Source organism: Terrapene carolina, unplaced genomic scaffold (genome assembly GCF_002925995.2).
Source record: "Terrapene carolina triunguis isolate 2854851 unplaced genomic scaffold, T_m_triunguis-2.0 Scaffold142, whole genome shotgun sequence".
NCBI classification, from domain to species: domain Eukaryota; kingdom Metazoa; phylum Chordata; order Testudines; family Emydidae; genus Terrapene; species Terrapene triunguis.
In genome coordinates this window covers 3,096,225-3,110,012 of record NW_020664493.1, presented here as the reverse complement: position 1 = coordinate 3,110,012, position 13,788 = coordinate 3,096,225, and the positions used below count along the sequence as shown (strand labels likewise).

At 41.1% G+C, this 13,788-nt stretch overlaps 1 protein-coding gene across 1 annotated transcript in view; it reads left to right on the top strand.

Moving 5' to 3' along the window:
- Window positions 1-13,788, top strand: part of LOC113406864 (protein FAM124A-like) — a 73,934-nt gene that overhangs the window by 7,996 nt on the left and 52,150 nt on the right. Inside the window, exon 2 of the mRNA XM_026653658.2 lies at window positions 4,703-4,734. Coding sequence (XP_026509443.1) covers window positions 4,703-4,734 — 32 coding nt within the window. The remainder of the gene's footprint in view (window positions 1-4,702; window positions 4,735-13,788) is intronic.

Sequence of the window (13,788 nt, the reverse complement as noted above, 5' to 3'; positions counted from 1 at the left end):
TTTAGTGATTTACAAATTCCCCCCCGGACGCTATTTTTAACACAAAAAGCAGGACATGTCCGGGTAAATCCGGATGAATGGTAACCCTAGCCTTGATGCTTAAAATAAAATAAATAGTTTCATGAGTTTTTATTTATTTTTGGTGCCACACAGCTCAGCTTAGAGATACTCACTTATGAATTTGTACATTTGTGTGTTAAGATACATCTTACACAGGAAAAAAAAACAACAACCCACAGCAGAGAGTCTCAGCCTGGGTCAACTGAGTTGAGCTCTCAGGTTCTGTTACAGGGCTAAAAATAGCATTGTAAACATTTGGGCTGAAACCCAGCTCACCCATTCAATGATGATTCCCCCTTTACAATTACATTTTGAGACCTGCAAGTTTTTAATCCATTTAATTAGTGCCCTATTAATTGTATATTCTAGTTTTTTTTTTTTTTTTTATCACAATGTCCTGTGATCCTAAGTATTTTGTATTAACAGAATGGTCCAGCAAGCTCATTAGGCAGCTCTTTTAAAACTCTTGAATGCAAGTGTTCTGGAGTTGCTGATTTAAAAATGTCTAACTTTAGTAGCTCCTATTTAACATCCTCCATAAATACTAGTGGAATGGAAAGAGTATTCTTATCACCATATGATAAGACTATATCATCTGTTTTCCCCAAATACAGAACAGAAATATTTATTGCACACTTCTGCCTTTTCTGCATTATTATTAAGTCTACCATTTTCATCTAGTCATGGACCAATACCATTGTCAGGATTCTTTTTGTTCCTAATATATTTAAAAAAACTCTTTCTTATTGTCCTTAACTGTGCTGGCCATAGATTTCTCTTTGTGTCCCTTTGCTTCATCTATCAATTTTCTACAATTCTTACTTGATTAATATTCATTACTATCAACTTTCACCTTCTTCCATTTGTTATATATTTATAGCTGCCTTCACTTCCCCTCTTAACCAGGTCATTTTTTAAAACCACTATGGCCTTCTTCCTTGATTGTGGCATTTTTTGGCATCTCTAGGATGTTCATAAATGATTCCCAATTATTCACATTTTTCTGATTAAATTCTTCCTTCTAGCTCAGGAGTAGGCAACGTATGGCATGTGTGCCGAAGGCGGCACGCAAGCTGATTTTCAGTGGCACTCACACTGCCTGGGTCCTGGCCATCCAGCTCTGCATTTTAATTTAATTTTAAATGAAGCTTCTTGAACATTTTAAAAACCTTATTTACTTTATATACAACAATTGTTTAGTTATATATTATAGACTTATAGAAAGAGACCTTCTAAAAACGTTAAAATGTATTACTGGCACGCAAAATCTTAAATTAGAGTGAATAAATGAAGACTCGGCACACCACTTCTGAAAGGTTGCGAACCCCTGTTCTACCTGATTTGGCTCATTCTTCAGATGTCAGTCTCCCATCATATATCGCGTCCATTTATGTGTAACTCTCAGGAGAAGGAAACCATTGCTGCTGTAACCTGTTTTTAAGGACTGTTTTTACCTTTAGGTTTTTTTGTAACTTTCACATCATATATATCACTCTTGTCATGGCACTGTACAGAATTCATCTGTGATTTGAGTATTCAAATATATAAAATGGACCTTTTGCACTACATTGGTTTTGAAATGATTTCTGCCACCAGACATCACCAATGTAGTGCAAAAGTTCCAATGTGCTCTTTCATATCTCAGTAGAGAAACCTGCTAGTATATTATTATAGATATGGTCCTTGAAAGCAACTTTTACCTAGACTTTAATGACTAAATTTTGCTAGCAGGGAGATCTGTACTGACATCTACTATAACTGAGCCAGAACAGTGTATGCATTATTGGTTAGTGGTTCATTCCTTTGGTGTACTACCCTTTAAAGAACAAGGTACAAAATCCTAGGCAGGTAAGCATCGTGCCTTCAGCCACCTGAGAAATACAGCAGAAGCGGTGTGGCACATACTGGTGTGGTTATTGCTATTCCACTGTATTTAAAAGATTATAAATGGCAGCTTAAAGCACAGGAATAATACTGCTACCAGAGGCTCTCCAAAACTATTAAAATGTTAGTAAACATCCCTTTGTAGTAGTTAAATTGAGACACAGATGGTCATGCTCTGAACTCACTCTGTCTGGTAGAAATCCAAACTAACTCCATTAAAATGCAGTGTTATCACTTACGCTAATGCAGTGATCTTGGTTACTCTGGTGGAAATCCAGTGGAGTTAGTTTGGATTTATACCAATGTAACTGAAATCATAATCTGATCCACAGGAATTAAGTGACTTGCTCAAGGTCACACAGCAAGCTGGTGTCAGAGTCAACAATAGAGCCTATTTCTCCTGACTCATAAGCCTGTAGTTAAATCACTATACCATGCTCTTCCCCTATGTGTCTATTTAAGGAAGAGAAGAAGTTTTTTAGGCATAACTGTGATGTGAAAGAATAGTTCCTAGGTAAAAGGGGGTCGGGAAAAATCTCAGTACAATAGGTGTTATCATGCCAGTGCTGGGCAAGCAAAGAAAGCAGGTAGCAGGTGGGCTGTCAGCTCTTCTATAACTTTTTTTCCTGGTATAAAGAAGCCCTGGAGAAGGAGACTTTTTAGACATGGGAGGGAGGAGGGGCAGTTAAACCTAGAAATAGAAACAATGACTGGACAGCGAGTGGAACAACCCTTCACACTCACACACACTCATACCACACCTTGCTTCAGAGCCTTTGTTACTCCACTACCTCCCCCTAAGATACCTGGAGGGTCTGAAAATGATTCTGTATAAGAGATGCATCCTCCTTACCCATTCTTGCCTGAATTTCCCCTTCCATTTCACCTTTAAAAGGTAACATCCTTCATTTAAAAAATGCAGAAGTAATGCTGCTACAAAGCCCTGCCTCTGTCCCTGGTACTGCCCAAGACTGTGGCCCTGATACTTCACCATTAAAGTCAATGATAGCTTTGCCACTGACTTCAAAGAACATAGGATAAAGCCCTATAACAGCTGCTACTGCTCCACTAGTCGCTTCTTGAATCCCTCCCCCAATCTATGTTCAGAACACAGACCACGGAACACTTTCCCGAGGGAATTGGTAGAGGCTCTGTTACTTGGAACATTTAAAATGGGGATGAGAACATGAACTAGCAGGAACAAAACAACATTCTAGGAAGCTGGGGCTAAATGACTTAGGATATTTTTACTTCTATATTTAACTTGTTTAAATTTAAGACCTGTCAAAGTGATTGTTCATTTTGTATAATACCTAGAATGCTTAAAATATTTGCAAGAGCTCCAGAACTCAAGTACTCCAGCTAGCTATCATTATTGGAAAAAGACAGCAACATACTGTTCTGAGGGTTTTTTGTTTATTCCGTGAGCAAGTTATCAGTGCTTGTCATATGTCTTTTGATTAACTTTTTTAAAGCTTTTTCTCTGCAGACATGAGGGCTAGGAATTTACTTATTTTGAAAAATAAAGCTGAGAGTCTCATATACTCACTTGCCTCCAAAATCTGGAGCTTTAAGAAAAGCATAAAATATCACAAAATTGAGAGTTGTCAACACATTGTGAATAACCTGTGATTTCTATTAAAAATCTCTTTTGACAAACTTTCAGCCCCAGCTCACAATAAAAAGGGCTTATATTTTGATTTGTAAAATGAAATCTCAGATTAATTGGTAACCATAAAAGTTTATTAGCTCCTTCAGGAATGAATAAAATTTTCAAAGGTTCAGAGTTATATAGTGAACAGCTGCAAAATTAACTACCTAGCCTTCTTCAAAATACTGAACAGCACTAGTTCTTGTTGTGGACAATAAATTGAATAAAACTAATGAGGAACTTCTAGACTGAGTCTCTGAGATATGACATAAAGAAGGAAAAAAAGAGACAGAAAAGACTTCTCCAAAAGGTAAAAACCTCATTCTTCAATGAATCATATCTCTAAGATCAATTTTACGGTTTCCTTCAAACTTTGTGCAAAGGACAATTCAGTTTCTCCTCTGTCTACAGAATGCACATTAGAAATTTCAGGTGCAAAGCATTTTTGGAGATATTAGACATTGGATGGGGAGGAGGATCAAATTCCAGCAGTATTGGAAAACTAGTTACAGCCTCAAAAAGAGTTTCTTCCGTAGTTATGTAGTCTCTATGGATATTTTTAACATTCCTGCAGAATGTCCGCTATCCTGGGGCACATTCAGAATAATTTCCATAGTGAGCTATTTTACTATAAAAATAACTGGTGTAGGTTTTAAGCAGTTTGACAGTTTAAAGCAGTGGTTTTTAACCTGGGGTGCACGCACCCCTTGGGGGTGCCAGATGCCCTTTCTCGAGGGGCGAGACATGTCAGATTTTTGTAAAGGTAAATCATCGAAAACACAAATTAAGCACAGGCACGTAAGTACAACTACTTTGTTTCATCAAACCTATGTATTTATTAACATTATACATTTTTTAACAATTACTGTAATATACAAACAAAGAAAATACCTAGGTTTAAAGAACTGACCTATTTCAATGATTTTTGAGAAGGGGTGCGAGAACATATTTTGAGAACCAAAGGGGTGCAGGCTGCAGTAACGATTAAGAACCACTGGTATAAAGCAAATTAAATTAAGTCAGTAGTTTCCTTTGCCAAATTTGTGTATGATCTTTAAAGATTTAAACATAGTACAGCCCTGCTGAACTAAGATTTTTGTCTTGCAGATCTGAGTACAGCCGCATGTCCTCTACAAGCAGTGAGTATAATTTTAAGACCTTTTTAAAAATAAAATCTCACCCTTTTCTTTTTCATTTGCTATCTGTTAATGTCTGCTTAATGCAATAAAGAAATCTCCAGGTTTTCAAATTACATTACAGTGATATGTCTTGGATCCATCTACATTATTCTCCATCACGAGCAGCGATGAGTTTAAAAATCAAAGGAATAATATAAAAGGAGAAATAAAAAGACAAATAAAAGTTTTGATTAACAGACCTTTTACACAAACCCTGTATACAATTTAAAAAGCCTCTTGGCTATTATGTTTACTGAAAGCAGTTCTTCAGTGTATGGGCGGGATTTGCAAAAACACTTGACACTAGATTAACTCTGCTCCCGTTAAGATCAATATTAAAACTCCCTAAATCTTGGTCCTGCTTTACACAGCAGCACGAAACACACTTTTATATGCCCAGTTTGCACTGACTCAACTGATCCTTGTGTGATCTGGACGGGTGTAGAGAGGGCTCATGCAAATGATCATTTAAATATTTCCTCTCACCATCTCTTTCCACCACCACCAAGCAGATCTTCATCCCTAGCCTCTCACTGGGCCTGTGAAGTTCACTGCAGTAGGCTCTGGGGCTTCAGTAACCCATGCAGAGCTGTTGTAAGTGAAAAAGAGGGACTGAGATGAGTCCCCAAAATACAATTGGAAGAGGAAAAAGTAGTCCTCAAAGATCACAGGAGGGAGTGGCCCTGATCACTATGTGCGTGGTGTCCTAGATTGGTCCTGTATTCCACTGCAAAGTGACAGCTCTATTTCAAAGCTGTTAGCAGGGAGATGGCATACGTAATTCCCTGGGAACTCTGCTATCTGCATGGTAAGGACCCCATCCATGCTCTGCTTGGAACTCAGTTTGGAAACAGTAGCTCAATGAACAGATTGGTTGGCCAGTGTGTATAGGGCCAGACTGAGTTACAACCATGCTTGAAGAGATAAACATTACCCTATCTTCTTATGATTTTAGAGTGAGAACACAATTCTGAAACATGGTTTGGCTATTCAATGTGAATAGGGCCTCAGAGTTTGTAATGATTAATGTCATTTCAGCAAAGGCCACAGGAATTAGAAATGAGTGAGTGCCTATTATAAAGTGGTGCCAAGAAAACATAAGGGGAGAAAATTCTGTAAGGCATTTCTTCGTTTGAGTTTTAAAGAAGTGAGAAAGTGAACTGAATGTTTTCCAGCCTTTCCAAATATTTCTTATGAACAGATTAGATTTCAGGTTAACTAAGTGATAAAAGATGAAACACAGTATCTGGTTTCTTTTTTCCTGTGATGTGGCAAATTTTTCTGCTTTCGCTAAAAGGAACTTCACATGGTTGCTTTTCAGTCTTCTACAATAATGACTTTATCTTCCCAAAAATATTCTGTCATTTATTGGAAGAACTGTATCTACTACTCTCTGAATCCCAGAAATGGTTGTTCAAGCAAAACTGCAAATAAAGCCCTCTATCAATGTAAGATGGCATCTCTCCAGCTAATTCCCTCCTGATTTCTCCTCATAGATGCAAGCTGTTACTCAAAGTGAACACTACAGAAATTCACAAAGATGACTTTCCCACCCTGCAGCCCTAATTCTCTTATAATCAGAAGAAAGCTGTCAAATATCCTCCATGCACATGATTCTGGGTGAAACGGGGTTTCTCTGGACAGTTCCACACATGTGTCCAGCTCTCAGACTAATTCCACAGGGTATCACCTAGCCAGAAGGAATAATTTGAGGTTTTATCTATCTCCTATTGAAGTCAGTGGGAGTATTTTCATTGAATTCCAATTCACTGAGAGTTGTATCAGGCCCTTAAAGAATAAATTTATCTACATGTCTGAATCCTGAGCTGATGTGACTGACAAAGGGCTAGCTGTCTCTTCTGTCTGTCTGCTGGATGTATGTCTCCCGCTAGCAGTTCAGGCCTTTAGCCTAAGAATGTTCTTATTATTTGAATATATTCCTGGTTTCCTACTGGCAGGGCTCATTCTCTATATGATTGGCGGGGTGGGGAGGGAACATTCAATAAATCAGCTCTTTGCATTTTTATTAAAAGAATTTTTATCTGATATGCTGTTCCTGTTCATTTCCCTCCAGTAACCCAGTTTTTGGCCGTGTATTAGAGTGTATACTACCAGGCCTGGTCAGTATCCTGGGCAGTGACCCAGATTATGGGCCCAATAATAATAATTTGACAAATGAACTCACTGATGAGTTTAAAGCAAAGTATTTCTCGTCTAGACATTGACTTGTAATCAATTATTTATTTGTATTACTGCTGTGTTGAGTAAAAACAATAGGAGCAAACTCATCTTGGTAATTCTTATTCGTAATAGATTTGTACATACAAGTGATTTTAGTTATATGCCAGCTGCAGTTTGTCACGTTAAATGTGGTGACCTAGATGTTTTGCTGACCAAGGCAGTCCAGGATGTGGTGGGGATTACAATAGTATTTTAACACCAGTCCTTTGTCAGTACTGGGAAGTATTATCATTCCAGCAGAGACAGAAAAGTTCAAGAGACAGGACAGCCTTTTTACATACAAACTTAAAAATGTGTTGTCTCTTTTCTGCTTCCAAGACAAATGAGGCTGGGGTAGCACCACAAATCATGGGATTTAGTTTTGTATTTCATAGGCGTTGTGTGGTCAGGCTGTTCAGAAAGCACAAGAGGAATAATAATATTTGAGTAGATCAGACTGTGAACTCTTCAGGGCAGGAGCTACTTTTCTATTCTCTATAGAGCACCTACTATGAGCAGGCACCAAATCTGATTGGGATCTCTAGTTGCCACTGAATTACAAATAATAAATTGTAATAGCTTGGTTTAAAACTCTTTAGAAAAAAGAGTAGAGGTTAGCTCTTGGCTTTACAAGTCCACATGAAAACTCATTGCTCCACATCCTGATCTTAAATCACTTGACAGCAATGATTTCCATGTCCCCAGTAAAGCGTAAAAACAATGGAGTAATGTTTACTTTTATATTGCTGTTTTCATCCCAAAGGACTTCACAAATTATGTGCATACTATAGAGATCCCCTAAATTGAACTGCCAAGGTTGAGGCTAGCAACTAGCCAACACATAGCAGACTGCAAAACAGTTTGGAGAAGGGAAGAGAAGAAATTTGGGGCAGAGATACTAGGGCAAACCCCTACTCTTACTAAAGATTCTCTGTCAATTTTAATTTTTGTCTGATCTGCAAATGTGTCTTCTGAAAGACCCCTTTCCTATGAATGGTAGTTTTCTAACCCAGAAGGATAAAAAGCTTTGCTGGTCCTGCCAGGATTGTAATCTGTGGTTCTGTGGAGTGTTGGATTTCAAATTTGAATCTTAAACTCGTAAGCCATTCTTTCTGGCAAATTTCTGAATCAAGTCAGCTGGGCAAGAGTTTACTGCAGAGATGCCAAAGAAGAAACTAGGAAAGAATGTGTCAGGTGACTTCATTGCATTCAGTTTAGTTGCTCATTGTGCAGACTGTTAAACTCTGCTGCAGAGAAGACTGCAAAAGTTTTGTAGGCTACTCTGCCAATACAAAAGCATAAGAAAGCCATAGGCCTGAGAGGAAGTGTGAAAATATGATTAGGAAGACCATAAAAGAACAGCTAGCCACAGACTCAAAAAGTTATTGCAGAAAAAATAAGTACAGTAGAAGCAGGAATCCTGCTAAACAACCAGTGGGGCCACTGGACATTCGAGATGCTAAAGGAGCACCCGAGGACAATAAGGCCATTGTGGAGAAACTAAATGAATTCTTTGCATCAGTCTTCATGGCTGAGGATGGGAGGGAGATTCCCAAAACTGAGCCATTCTTTTTAGGTGACAACTCTGAGGAACTCTCCCAGATTGAGGTGTCATTAGAGTAGGTTTTGGAGCAAATTGATAAATTAAACAGTGATAAGTGACCAGGACTAGATGATATTCACCCAAGAATTCTGAAGGAACTCAAATGTGAAATTGCAGAACTACTAACTGTATTCTGTAACCTATCATTTAAATCAGCTTCTGTACCAAATGACTGGAGGATAGCTAATGTGACACCAATTTTTAAAAAGGGCTCCAGAGGTGATCCCAGCATTACAGGCCGGTAAGCCAGACTTCAGTACTGGGCAGACTGGTTGAAACTACAGTAAAGAACCAAATTGTCAGACACATATATGAACATAATTTGTTGGGGTAGAGTCAACATGGTTTTTCTAAAGGGAAATCATGCCTCACCAATCTATTAGAGTTCTTTGGGGGTGTCAACAAGCATGTGGAAAAGGCGGATCCAGTGGATATAGTGTACTTAGGTTTTCAGAAGGCCTTTGACGAGGTCCCACACCAAAGGCTCTTAAGGAAAGTAAGTTGTCATGGGATAAGCGGGGAAAGTCCTCTCATGGATTAGTAACTGGTTAAAAGATAGGAAACAAAGGGTAGGAATAAATGGTCAGTTCTCAGAATGGAGAGAGGTATAAATAGTGGTGTCCCCCTGGGGTCTGTATGGGGCCCAGTCCTATTCAATATATTCATAAATGATCTGGAGAAAGGGGCAAACAGTGAGGTGGCAAAACTTGCAGATGAATCCAAACTACTCAAGATAGTTAAGTCTCATGCAGACAACGAAGAACTACAAAAGGATCTCACAAAACTGGGTGACTGGGCAACAAAGTGGCGGATGACATTTAATGTTGATAAATGCAAAGTAATGCACATTGGAAAACATAATCCCAACTATACATCTAAAATGATGGGGTCTAAATTAGCTGTTACCACTCAAGAAAGAGATCTTGGAGTCATTGTGGATAGTTCTCTGAAAACATCCACTCAGTGTGCAGCAGCAGTCAAAAAAGCGAACAGAATGTTGGAAATCATTAAAAAAGGTCTACATAATAAGACAGAAAATATCATATTGCCTCTATATAAATCCCTAATACGCCCACATCTTGAATACTGCATGCAGATATGGCCACCCCATCTCAAAAAATATATATTGGAATTGGAAAAGGTTCAGAAAAGGGCAACAAAAATGATTAGGGGGTATGGAACGGCTTCCATATGAGGACAGATTAATAAGACTGGGATTTTTGAGCTTGGAAAAGAGACGACAAAGGGTAGGGTGACCAGATGTCCCGGTTTTATAGGGACAGTCCTGATTTTTGGGTCTTTTTCTTATATAGGCTCCTATTACCCCCCCACCCCCTGTCCCGATTTTTCACATTTGCTGTCTGGTCACCCTAACTAAAGGGGAAAAGGATAGAGGTCTATAAAATCATGACTGGTGTGGAGAAAGTAAATTAAGGAAGCGTTATTTACTCCTTCTCATAACACAAGAACTAGGGGCACCAAATGAAATTAATAGGCAGCAGGTTTAAAACAAAAGGAAGTAATTTTTTTCACACGAGGCACAAAGACAGAAGATAGCTACAGACAGGGGGAGTACTAGAAAACAGTGAGACAGGGTTGGTTACTATGGTAGGCAGTGGTCTCAGCCTACCAACCATTGTGAAGTTTTTGTCAAGTTATGCTTTTGAGACGCTGCCAGCAGCCTCTATGTCTGCCTTTTGATTCAGTAGAGTTTTGGAGGATCTTCTCCATATCTCCAGCTCTGCATGTTCTTCGCATTTGTGATAACAGAGCTGGGTGACATTTTTCAGCTGAAAAATTTTTTTTTACTGAGAAAATGCAGATTTGGGTCAACCAAAACATTTTGTGACTTTGTGTCAATTTAAGTAAATTTTGTTGATCAAAACAAAAAGAGAAAAAAAAAAAAGTCAAAACAGATCATTTTGATTTTTCAGGCTAGATTCACAAGGGGATTTCAGCACCATTCACAGCATTGAGGTAGAGCTGCTGCTCCCCCTCATACCCAATAGCCCAGTGGTTAGGGCACTCATCTGGGTTATAGGAGACCCAGGTTTGAATCTTCCTCAGGCATGTGGACTTGAACCCAGGTCTTTCTCCACTCAGAAGACTGCCCTAATCACCAGGCTATTGGCTAATATGGGGTGGGGCTTTCTAAGGGTATGTCTACACCATGAAATTAGATCGATTTTATAGAAGTCGATTTTTACAAATTGATTTTATACAGTCTATTGTGTATGTTCCCACTAAGCGCATTAAGTTGGCGGAGTGTGTCCTCGCTACCGTGGCTAGCATTGACTTACAGAAGGGTGCACTGTGGGTAGCTATCCCACAGTTCCCGCAGTCTCCGCTGCCCATTGGAATTCTGGGTTAAGCTCACAATGCCTGATGGGGCAAAAACATTGTTGCGGGTGGTTTTGGGTACATGTAGTCAGTCGCCCCTCCCTCACTCCCTCCCTCCATGAAAGCAACGGCAGACAATCGTTTTGCGCCTTTTTTCCTGGGTTACCCATGCAGATGCCATACCATGACAAGCATGGAGCCCGGTCAGCTCACCGCTGCTGTTGTCAGCATTTGTAAACACCTCGCGCATTATCCTGGAGTATATGCAGAACCGGGCTAAGAGACGCCAGCACGAGGATGATTGTGATGAGGACATGGACACAGACATTCCTGAAAGCACGGGCTGTGGCAAGTGGGACATCATGGAGGCAGTGGGGCTGGTTGATACAGTGGAATGCCAATTCTGGGCCTGGCAAACCAGCACAGACTGGTGGGAACACATAGTGTTGCAGGTATGGGATGATTCACAGTGGCTGTGAAACTTTTTGCATGCGTAAGGCCACTTTTCTTGAACTTTGTGAGTTGCTTTCTCCCGCCCTGAAGCGCAGGAATACCAAGATGAGAGCTGCCCTGACAGTTGAGAAATGAGTGGCGATAGCCCTGTGGAAGCTTGCAACGCCTGACTGCTACCGGTCAGTCGGGAATCAATTTGAAGTGGGCAAGTCTACTGTGGGGACTGCTGTGATCCAAGTAGCCAATGCAATCACTGATGTTCTGTTATCAAGGGTAGTGACTCTGGGAAATGTGCAGGTCATAGTGGATGGCTTTCCTGCAATGGGGTTCCCTAACTGTGGTGGGGCAATATACAGAATGCATATCCCTATTTTGGCACCGGACCACCTTGCCAACCAGTAAGTAAACCGCAAGGGATATTTCTCAATGGTGCTGCAAGCACTGGTGGATCACAAGGGACGTTTCCCCGACATCAACGTGGGATGGCCGGGAAAGGTGCATGACGCTTGCATCTTTAGGAACTCCGGGCTGTTCAAGCAGTTGCAAGAAGGGACTTACTTCCTAGACCAGAAAATTACCGTTGGGGATGTTGAAATGCCAATTGTTATCCTTGGGGACCCAGCCTGCCCCTTGCTCCCATGGCTCATGAAGCCATACACAGACAGCCTGGACAGTAGTAAGGAGCAGTTCAACCATAGGCTGAGCAAGTGTAGAATGGTGGTAGAATGTGCCTTTGGACGTTTAAAAGCTCGCTGGCGCTGTTTGCTGACTAGGTTAGACCTCAGTGCAACCAATATTCCCATTGTTATTTCTGCTTGCTGTGTGCTCCGTAATATCTGAGAGAGTAAGGGGGAGACGTTTATGGTGGGGTGGGAGGTTGAGGCAAATCGCCTGGCGTCCAATTTTGAGCAGCCAGACACCAGGGCGATTAGAAGAGTACAGCTAGGCCAGCTGCGCATCAGAGAGGCTTTGAAAACCAGTTTCACGACTGGCCAGGGTAGCGTGTGACAGTTGTGTGTGTTTCTCCTTGATGCAAACCTGCCCCCTTTGTTGGTTTTTAATTCCCTGTAAGCCAACCACCCTTCCCCTTTGAAATAAAGTCACTATTGTTTTGAAACCATGCATTCTTTATTAATTAAAAAAAAAAAGTGAGAACTGACAAGGTATCCCAGGTGGGGTGGGGTGGGGTGCAGGAGGAGGGAAGGACAAGGCCACATAGCTTATTGTAGCCCCATTACAAATCAAAACTGTTTGAATGACAGCCCTCTGTTGCGTGGGCCATCCTCTGGAGTGGAGTGGCTGGGTGCCCGTAGCCTCCCCCACCGCGTTCTTGGGTGTCTGGGTGAGGAGGATATGGAACTTGGGGAGGAGGGCAGGCGGTTATACAATGGATACAGCGGGGATCTGTACTCTTGTTGGCTTTCCTGCAGCTCCAACAGACGCTTCATCATGTCCGTTTGCTCCCCCATTAGCCTCAGCATCGCCTCCTGCCTCTGCTCTTTGCACTCACTTAATGCTTTCCTGGCCTCTGCCACTGAATTCCTCCATGCATTCAGCTGTGCCCTATCAGTGCAGGAAGACTGCATGAGCTCGGAAAACATTTCATCGCAAGTGCTTTTTCTCCTCTCCCCCCCCCCCCCCCCCGCCTTCTAACCTGCGATAACCTCAGGGACGTAGATAATAGGGGGAACATAGAAAAAATTTGCACGGGGGGGGTAAAAAGGGAGAGTAAAATTTAACATGATACATTTCTGAGAACAAAAGGGAGACTCTTTCACAGTGAATCAAGCAAATTCACAGCAGACAGCACATGTGCTTTAGGTACAAGGTCATATTTTGCCTTCTATATTGAGCGCATGCTGGTATGGTGACACATCACAACATGGCTGGGCAACAGAATTTGGTTTCCAGGCAGCCATGGTAAGTCTTTTGGTAAGCGGGGTTGGCTTCTTACGCCTTCATAACATGTGAGAATGGTTTCAAACTACAGCACCATCCTTTCCCATAGCAAGCACTGCTGGTTGGGTTTCACATTTAAAAGGAGGGACTGCCATTTTCAGGTGGTTGTGCAGCACACACCTCCCACCACCCCACTGTGTGGCTATTCTCTGGAATGATCCCTTCACCCCTCCCCCCCCGCCACGTGGCTATTCTCCGGGAAGATCCCTTTTAGCCAAGCGCAAACAGCCCAGCATGAGCAGGATCCTTTTACTGTTCCTTTACAAAAATTCCCCTATTTCAACCAGGTGACCATGAATGATGTCACTCTCCTGAGGCTAACCCAGAAAGGTATAGACCGAGTGTTGCTTGAATGCGACCAAAACCCAGGACCATTCACTACCATGCTTTGTGCTGCAATGATTCCAGACTACTTGCTACTGGCTTGGCATGGTAAAGTG